General features: G+C 41.1%; 2 protein-coding genes across 5 annotated transcripts in view; one reads left to right on the forward strand and one right to left on the reverse strand.

The window, feature by feature from the left end:
• Positions 1–1,057, forward strand: part of gnb2 (guanine nucleotide binding protein (G protein), beta polypeptide 2) — a 10,721-nt gene extending 9,664 nt beyond the window's left edge. For both annotated transcript variants that reach the window (XM_060863467.1, XM_060863468.1), the window contains exon 10: positions 1–1,057. This exon is cut by the window's left edge and continues 452 nt beyond it. The gene's annotated coding sequence lies outside the window, so the exon portion shown is untranslated.
• Positions 1,058–1,127: 70 nt separating this feature from the next.
• Positions 1,128–10,000, reverse strand: part of mink1 (misshapen-like kinase 1) — a 36,542-nt gene continuing 27,669 nt past the window's right edge. For all 3 annotated transcript variants that reach the window (XM_060863370.1, XM_060863368.1, XM_060863369.1), the window contains 8 exons: positions 8,929–9,084; positions 8,682–8,825; positions 8,469–8,603; positions 8,185–8,285; positions 7,914–8,063; positions 7,389–7,548; positions 7,017–7,156; positions 1,128–6,901 (listed from right to left, as the gene is read on the reverse strand). In XM_060863370.1, the coding sequence (XP_060719353.1) occupies positions 6,818–6,901; positions 7,017–7,156; positions 7,389–7,548; positions 7,914–8,063; positions 8,185–8,285; positions 8,469–8,603; positions 8,682–8,825; positions 8,929–9,084 (1,070 nt within the window). In that variant the 3' untranslated portion in view covers positions 1,128–6,817. The remainder of the gene's footprint in view (positions 6,902–7,016; positions 7,157–7,388; positions 7,549–7,913; positions 8,064–8,184; positions 8,286–8,468; positions 8,604–8,681; positions 8,826–8,928; positions 9,085–10,000) is intronic.

The following is a 10,000-nucleotide window of genomic DNA, read 5'->3' on the forward strand; positions in this document are numbered from 1 at the left end:
GACTCAGATACACAGTCAGAGAGAAAATTGGAAGGAAGTTTGTTCAATTGTGAATCCAAACATTTGAGTGTATTTATGTTTATTTGAAAACACACACACACACACACACACACACACGCGCGCACACACACACACACGCACACACAGCTAGTCTTGGGCTCTGAGAAGACAAGAGACGATCTTTAGCACCTGATCGCTGATAATTCTATACCCCAGTGTAACTTTGGGAAGCTGAAAGGTTACATTTGACTAGTTAGATAACGAAACCCGTGTAACATCCAGGCGATCTTAGCCGTTAGCAGTTCTGTCAACTTTATACAAAGTAAACAACTTTTACTTTTTTTAAGTTTTTGTTTATTTATTTTTTGCAAACACTAGAATTTTAGCTGCATGTGGCAGCAATCAAAGGGGTCCAAGCACCATGAGCTTGTTTAACAGGGTTAACGAGAACGCAATGTTTTCCCACTCGGACATTAAACGTGTGCATGCTTGTGAATTATCCGACTTGTTTTTGTTTGGATTTTTTTTTCCTCTCAACAAGCAGGTCATCATTAGAAACCTTCTTCCTTCCTAGCGAGCTCAGAGATGCAACACGGCATGCGACGGTCCAACTCGATTGAGAAACCGTGTGTTTGTGGTGCTTGGACCCCAAAAAAGGCACCGGGTTAAAATGTTACCCAGAAAAAAAAAAGTACAGAAATGTTTTTTTTTTTTTGGTAAAATATTGCAATATTATTGTGATTGGTGTTGGAGGGTTTGGCGGTTATGATATGAACACATGCCTGGTGTAACGCAGGTGTAGTGACGTACTAGAAGCATGTGGTACGAACGTGATCGTCCGTCACGCCAAACCGTATTAGACGACTGACGTTTCGCACTTCGTTTTACAACAGACACCTGTGACATCCGGTACGAGTAAATATCCGATTTCTTTTTGTTGTTTTGATGTTTTTTTGTTTATATTCTGATTTTCTATGCTTATTTTCTTCATGTTTTCCCTGCGTGCCTCAGATAACACTGTAAGGAAAATAAATAAAAACTAAGTGAGGAAGTGGAACTGGATTCTGTTCTTAAAAAAAGAGAGACGGAGAAAAAAAAAAGAACCACACGGTTTTTTTAAACCGATAAAGATTTTTTTTTGTATTTTATTTCCAAACAATTCTGCATTTAAGACATTACAGATGTATGATTTCATCCCGAACACTGAAAAAAACTGAAGACCATCATCAGCTCGTTAAAATCTCAGATCTGCTCTCAAACGTAAACACGCACACAAATAATGTTTTGTCAAATATCTACGTTTTTATTATTATTATTATTATTTAAACTAAAACTTGTAGGATAGAAATGTAATGAAAAACAAAAACAAAACAAAAAGATAGAAATAATTATTAACCCATCACAGAGGATATCACCTTTAAAGACTTTCTATCGACCTTTGACCTCTCCTGGTTGCACAATCAGAATCAACCAAATACGTGCCAAAAAAAACCCAAAAAAAAAAACAAAAACAAACAAACAAGAAATCATCCAAAGATTTGATGACACTATTACTAGAGGATCATAAAGTGAGATTTGTAGTAAGCATAGAGCTAAAAGCATGTAAAGAAGACCGATGTGCCTGAAAAACCGCAATTAAAGGCCTTAAATAAGAGTTACATTTACACCCCCCCCCAAAAAAAAAACAAAAAAAAAAAAAAAAAAAAAACTCCACACACTCTCATCTCATGACATGCTACCTGAAACAGGACCAAAGGTTCCTGATAAAATCGTGATCGCTTCACGGTTGTGGTAAAAGAACAGAGGACACGGTGTGTCTGTGGAAGCCTTTATTTGGTTCTGGAGAAGAGATTTTGTTTTGTGATTTCTTTAACGTTACTGTACGGATCGGTGAGAGGAACGCCGGACCTGACTGCGCTCGAGAATATGTCTGGGATCGAGCCCGAGACCGATATTACGAAGGAACCGATCGGAAAACTACAGAGGAAAGCAGAACTGTAGAACTCCTACAGCCGAGACGCTCCGTCGGCTCGACGTCCCTGCAGGACGCCATATGACATCGCGGTGACGCTCCATACGATGGAGTCAGGGGGGGGAAAAAAGTCTCTGTCAAAATACTAATAACTGATTATTATTTCTAATTATATCTAAGCACAGAAACGGCTGCTTTGTGGAACACGTCGACGCAAAGCCGGAAGTCTCACGCCGAGGAAGAGGAGATGGGGCTGGACTTTATACAACACCGATATGATGTGTGCGCTCTGATTTCATGCATACTGGTCCGTATTGGTGTTGAGAAAGAAAAGAAGAAAGAACGAAACATACTGTTTTTTTTTTTCCTGGCTCTAATCCTCCTCCTCCTCATTTTCTCTCTTAGAGCATCATGAACAGCACATACTCGGTTTAAAAATAGCTCCTATTCACACATACACACACCCACGCTCGCTCTTTTCTACACAGAGAGAGAGAGATAGAGATAGATAGAGAGAGAGAGAGATCAGTCTTAATCCCCAAACTGGATTCTAAAGCAGAAATATACATTGTGCTTCATAATGTTATTGGGCCGGTAAAAGAACTGCACAGAAATTGCTTCAAGTTCAGGTTACATTCATTAAATTAGCGCCTGTCTGTATATCTGTGTAATAAAAATAATGCTAGAACGATATATTAAAATTTGGGATTCCATCTCAAATAGGCACCCAATAAACGTCTCTATATAAACTCTGTTAGTATCTTAAACCATGTAGAACTCGTCCATCGGAGGATCAGGATATATACTGTGGATATTTCTATATATATATATAAACGATTTGAAAATACATTTCACCGTTGATTAGGACGATGTGAATTTATCTGATTAACGTTTTGGTAAGGAGGTTTTTTTTTTCTTTCCTCTTTTTCTTCACTCTGGAGCTTGTGTGTGGGATGACGAGGGATTCGCTACATCAGGAAGCATGGAAGCGAGTCCTCACCATGGCAACCCAAACCTCTACAGCCAGGGGTCGGGAACTTAAAGCTCACAAACGAGAGAGAGAGAGAGAGAGAGAGAGAGAGAGAGGGAGGGAGGGAGAGAGAGAGGGAGGGAGAGAGAGAGAGAGAGAGAGAGAGAGAGAGAGAGAGGGAGAGAGAGAGAGAGAGAGAGAGAGAGAGAGAGAGAGGGAGAGAGAGAGGGAGAGAGAGAGAGAGAGAGAGAGAGAGAGAGAGAGAGAGAGAGAGAGAGAGAGAGAGAGAGAGAGAGAGAGAGAGAGAGATGTTCCATGGTTCCACACTTATACAGGATGAAACTAAAACTAGGTTTATTTTTTGGTGACTTAACTGGAATTATTGGGCTTGGATTAGAAAAGTGTTTATTTATTCTCAGCTGCTCTGTGGATCCTCTGCAGAACGATCACTTTGCTGTGACGTAAAAAAGGGGGGAAAAGTGCAGCTATTTCTGAATCAAAGCTGTTTGTATGGAATTTCATTCTCTTTGAATGTCAAGTGATTTCGTTTCATCCGTCTTGGCCAGCTGAAGGCTCCCGACACAATCCACCCCCCACCCCCCAATCTGTATGCGATGGCTTTTGGGCCTGAACTTATTGTCAGATTAAGTGCACTTTCTTGACATGAGAAACATCTCTGATTGCACTACTACTTCTTCCCTGAACTACGTACGCAATCGGGGGTATGGGGGTGGGGCAGATAACTCAAAATACTTCTTACAGCATCCTTTGCTAAGACGCACACGCACACGCAACCTGGCTCCAAGGCACTGCGAGAACGGTAAACATGGCAGTTCAAACTGGGGCAACGTCAATACCCAAAGGTTAGAAAGCCAAAAAAAAATAATAATAATAATAACACGATATTCATTCATTTCTATACAAGGGGAATTAAAACAAAAAAAATGTGCAAGGGTCTACGTGTTGCCATCTATTGAGATACGACTACGTGGATTTTCAGAAGAAAAACAATCGAATCTCATTAACGTCCCAATAAACGTAACCGAGTCACGTTTGCTTCCTAACGCCCTGCTGCTTTAATATATTTCTACAGCACATAAATTTACAGCAAATAATTTACAGAAACTCCTAGAAAACATCACTTATCTGCTGAAGACTACTTCAATAATATGAATTCTTGGAAATCGCTTAAACTAGTGGCAGATTTTGGGCAGGTTTGGGCCGGGACGCGTCGTGTGACATCACAGCAACAAACATTGGACCAAAAGCTGAATCTGTTCGATTCATGTGTCGTACACGAGGACAGCGACAGGAAGTCGTTACAGACGTGTCTTCACTGAGCAGCTTTCTGAAAGCGAAAAAAAAAAACAAAAAAAAAAAACAAGCAAAGTCGCGGAGCAAACGTTGAATAAAGCTGCAGCGTTTGTGGCCGCGACAATGACGGAAAAATCTGACGGACTGATTTCAACGATTAAACTAACGATGTCTCTCAGCTATTAGATAATAAAGTGAGATAAAAGTGCTTTTATATGTTACAATCATCGATCTCTCGTTTAGCTATTAAACCTTTTTATTTTAAATATATAGGCATCTTTCTGGTAGTATTGATTAGTTCTACGCTTTCTGTAATAGAAACAAAAGATATATTTAGAAGCCTCGCTTCAGGGTGCTGTAGATTTCGGGAATCATTAAGACAGGCCTGCGCCGGTCCCACAAGACGACGTCGCCGCTTGTTTGTTCATTAGGGATCTAAACCTACATCCAGATTTCTGGACATGGAAATTTGACATGATATATTATAAAGATTTGTAAACAAAAGGTTTTGGATCCACAGTAGGTTATGCTAGTAAAAGTGAACTGGGGGAAAGAGTCGTCGTCGTCATGGTGATCTGCTAGTATTGCAGAGCTGCAGGCAACGCCGGCCCGCTCACGCTCGCCAGTCACACTGCTATTGCTTTGGACCACAGGGTGTGTGTTATCGTACAGTCTCACACTCGCACATGATCATGAATCCAAGCCAAAGTCACGGCTTATATATTATGTTAAAAAAAAAAAGACAAAAGAGAAGTGAACTGAAACGATCGTAGGATTTTTTTCCACCTGGAAAGTCTGTGATAATCACAGCTCATTCCATTACACTCCAAATCAAAGATTCATATATTTATTTATTTATTTATTTATTTTTCTCGAATAAGGCTGTACGTCACATCAGGGAGTTTGGCAGCAGAAATGCATCCAGAATTAGCGAGCGCATCAAACATAGGAAGTCTGTTCATGCTCAATAGGAAGCGAGCGCCCTAAAAAACACGTACGAGAATAAATACGATCCTGGGGTCGTCGTGCGATTGTGGGATTTTTGTTTTTTTTTTGTGTGTGGGGAAAACACACGGGCTGAAAAATACGTCTGAGTGTTTTAAAAATCCCAGTGAGTGGGATCAAATCTCCTGAGCTCCGACCTCCGGTGCGGAACAGAAATGAATCCGACGTCTCGTGACATGCTAAGATCTTTTATTTCAGTGGAGTGAAGCCTTACACGTCCGAATCCTTTCCTCCTGCCTGAACAAGGGGTCAAACGACTGAGATAAAAGCTCCAACTTTCTCCTATACGTCTGCATGGTGACGTGAGCTGCAAAGCCGGCTCACAAACGAAGAAAGCATTTCTGCTGCCAAAAAAAAAAAAATAAAACAGAAGGAAAAAAAAATATTTTTTAAAAATTAAAGAACTACTTCTCCCTAACCTCATAATAATCCGACCGGTTAAAGAGACTCCCCTCGTGAAAATCTGAAACGAGAACAGCACGATTACAGCACGTATTGCAATAGAACAGCGAGATATTATTAAAGTAGGAATAATACCAAATACCTATACATACAGAGAATATCAAACGGCCCGAGATATACTGGAACTTCAGACGAGAAAGAAAATAAAAAGAAAGAAAAAAAGAGAGAGCATTCTCCATGGCTAAATCAGAGAGAGTGCTTGTAATAACGGTCGCACTTCCGTGGTGCTTCACGAGCGAAAAGCATAACCCAGATTCTTAAAAGCGTTGACTATGAATGATTAAAGGATTCGGTCCAATTCCGGTCTACATAGCCGAAGGGAAAAGTTTAAAGAGCTCAAAATATAGGAGAACTGATATCGTGAGAGCTCCTCTAAATGTTCTGCTATAGTTCGAACATAAATAATAAAATCACAGATAGTTTAAATCCGTTAGATTAAACGACTAGGCTACTGAATTACAGTACAGTGTGAGAATGGAAATTTACAGATGCTGCAGTACCACCCGAGAGCAGCAGGGGGCGGCGACGGCCACCAGCAAAATGTCCAAGGCTTTTACGCCGCTGCTGTTTCTTCGTTTCTTCTTTTTAATGGTGGTAAAGTTGGAATGTAGAAATGAAATGAAATGAAATGAAATTTTGTGGGGGAGAAGAAAAAAAAAAAGAGGCAAACTCACTGAAATCTGGCAAAATAACAAAAGCCAATAAAAAGAATGAATATTTTGTTCCGGTGTTGAAAGAAAGTTAAGCAATTTGGCATCCGCACGTGTCATAACACACACACACACACACACACACAATCCCCAAAATGTTTTACAACAGATACATTGTTAAGAGAACCATGACAGTCTAGAGCATGAGTGTGTATGTGTGTGTTTCTGGGAGTGCATGTGAGGAAGTGAAAGCGTGTGGGCGTTGTATCTATTTACATTGTGTGTGTATGTGTGTGTGTGTGAGAGAGAGAGAGAGAGAGAGAGAGAGAGAGAGAGAGAGAGCAAGAGAAAGAGAAAGAGAGAGAGAAAGAGAGAGAGAAAGAGAGAGAGAAAGAGAGAAAGTGTGGAGAGAGAGAGAGAAACGCTGATCATAGGGCTGCTCCATCACCAGTTCATTATGCAGTTTCTGTTGAGGGTCATGAAGTAGACCTGACTGCTTCCTCCAGACTTCACCGACGCAAAGAACACCTGAGAGAGAGAGAGAGAGAGAGAGAGAGAGAGAGAGATTTCCTTTAGGTTTGTTTTCATTAAATTAAATCTTATGCCATCAACATCACGTGAAAGCTCCTCATGCAGCTCAGACCTTGTCGTTCCTCTCGCACAGAAACTTGAGTCTCTGAGCTCTCTTGTGCATGAACACCCCGTCCAGGTGACCGGTCTCCACTGAGCGGATCTCTATAGCCTTCTCACCCCAGCCCATGATCTGATTAGAACAAATATGAGCTACAGACACAGAGCAAACAGACCGAGAGTGAACACAGGGAGGGAGAGGAAGAGAGAGAGAGAGAGAGAGAGGTTATATTTGTTATATAATGCACTATAATCTTGGCACCATTTTTTTTTTTCCAGTCATCACTTTCCTTTTAGATATGCACATTTGTCCTAGAGCAACATGACAAACCGTGGTTCACATACGGATAGTGTTGTGAGCTATAAGTGTGTGTGTGTGTCATACCGACAGAGGTGGGCATCTCTCCCCACTGCAGCACCACGTCTTTAATGATGCGGCCGTAGGTGTTGACGTACACTCCTTCATCCTCGTAACACAGCAGCATCTCCATTCCATCAGAGCTGGGCAGGAAGACGATGGCATGTGGAGTCACCTGAGACTGGATCTATACACACACACACACACACACACACACACTATATTAAAAATATCTGTCTTCATGTCGCCTGTTGTCTGTGAAGCGACAGTGCTTTATAATAATGTGTGTAAGGTCAGCGAGTAACAGAATAAAACAAACACAGAGGTGCCGTTATAGGAAAATATGCAGGTAAGAGTGACACACGATGCGTCGCTCTCATCCCTTTGTTGATTGTTTTTCTACCAAAGGACATATTCCTCTCGCTATATACAAATCTGTCGACAAATACAAGTGCCTTTGAGCTCTTAACCACCAGGTGGCACCAGAGCGTACGACTCACGCTGCGCTCAAACGAGTTTAATGTCTGTCTGAAAACAGAGCCGCTGACTTACGTGGACAGGAATGTAGATGTCGTAATTGTTCCCGGAGTCGACGTCGATGGCGTGGAAGCCGGCGCTCGAACCGTAGATAACCTTTAACCTCTGCCCTTCTTCTACAGTCAGGTCAACAAGCTGAGGTCTGTGAGGCAGGTCGGTAAACGACTACACAGAGAGAGAGAGAGAGAGAGAGAGAGAGAGAGAGAGAGAGAGGAGCAGATTAGCCGTGGAGTAAAGATCCCTGATCAAACTAGACAAGCATGAAGCACGGAATGTGTGTCATTACCTTAAAGGCCATGAATTTGTGGTAGGGTTTGGGGGCCCAGGCGTACACCTCCACCGCATTCTTCAGAGCGATTACCAAGAATTTAATCCTCTCGTACTTCACTGAGCGGATCACGCACGGGATCGGAAAAAAAACAGTTACGGTGTTAAGAATTCTGTCTGAAATACAGTGTGTCTGCTAAACTAATCAAACTGACGCAAAACGTCACTGCATGTTGTTACATGAAATAAAGACAGACGCCAGACAGTATGTTCTCTCGTACACTCACTATGGTGTGTACTTACCCACTTTGTAGTGCACACAGCCCTCCATTTCCCCTACAGTGGTCCAGCCCTGCTTCTTCTCCACCTCAGGGTCGTTATGAAGGATCTTGTTCCTCAGCCAGGCCAGATAATACACTCGCACCTTATTCTTTTTGCCTAACAGAGAAAGTTTGGGTTAAAGAGACACATCTGGCTTAATTTAGTGTGAAGAAGAGCTAACGTGTGTATAAAAACCTGATATGGTGATGAGCAGGTTAAGTCCCTCGAGCACGTCCATCTGCTGGAACCTGCGGGAATTGATGAGCGGATAAACTTTGCCTTGCCCGCTGCGGTCCAACAGCTTTAGTCCGTTCTCTGTTCCAACGAGCAAGTTTACACCTGTGTGCACGTGAGCACGAGCACACACACGGTTACATATTCACCAATCGGACTGATTTGTGGGTCTACTATCAAGTTACCATCACACACACAATATTCATACCCCAAAGTGCAGCACAGAGGATCTCAGAGTTAAACCTCTTCTTGTATTTGCGGATTTCGGGGGTGTCACTGACGGGGCGAGTGTTTGTTGGGTTCACGTTGACCATGGAGCCTTTTCGCACCTCCAACTTCAGTTGGTCAAACCGAGAACTTAGACCTACACACACACACACACACACACACGAAATGTGAGTCTGATTCAAACCTTTATCTTTTTTTTAATTTAAATTAACTCTTTTTTTACTGATAAAGGTGCAAAGATTTAAACGGTTTGTCTTTAGCGCAGGAGATTTAAATGTCCCTACACCATCAGCTTGAGAATTATCTGCTTGACTTTATATATGAGGAGCTCTTTTCCAAAACGCTATAAATCCATTTTAATAGTTTTTATGAAAATGACGTTTTTTACCTAGACCCACACATTTTGTTTATATTCAATTTATCCTGTTAAAATGGTCTGTTGGCTCAGTCTGAACATGTTAAACAGTGATTGTTAAATGAAACAACGATTTTGTTGAATATAAATTCAAAGTTTCTTTTTATTTTTTTCCAAAACGCTATAAATCCATCCTTTATTTAAAAATTTTTTTTTTTTTTTTTTTTTTTTTTTTATATAAAAAGAGACATAAACCAACAAGAGAACATGCAACATATCACATCAGGGAAATAAATAACTTTATTAAGAATAGAAATAATCTGACTGCGCACAAACAAACATCTCTCGCCTCAGACCGCCGCCATGTTGGATTGCGTCGAACGCTCACCGAATTCTGATTGGTCGAGAGAGGACATATAGCGTTTTGGCAAACAACAGGTTTGTCGCTTATCGCGGTTTGGAAAGGAACTGCATCTTGCAGTACATTTTAAACAAGGAAATATAGCGTTTTGGGATGAAACGTTGATGGAGCAGTAATATAGGTTCACAACACAGCAAAATGACATGACAAACTCGTTTTTTTTTATTTTGGCGTTTATTGCGTTTTGGAAAAGAGCTCTTCAATTATTTTAACACGATGAAGTTTGATGAGTCAAAGTAGAAAGTGTTTATTCTTTTATTTATTTTACTACTTTTA

The sequence above is a fragment of the Tachysurus vachellii genome, chromosome 26 (genome assembly GCF_030014155.1).
Source record: "Tachysurus vachellii isolate PV-2020 chromosome 26, HZAU_Pvac_v1, whole genome shotgun sequence".
Classification (NCBI taxonomy): Eukaryota; Metazoa; Chordata; class Actinopteri; order Siluriformes; family Bagridae; genus Tachysurus; species Tachysurus vachellii.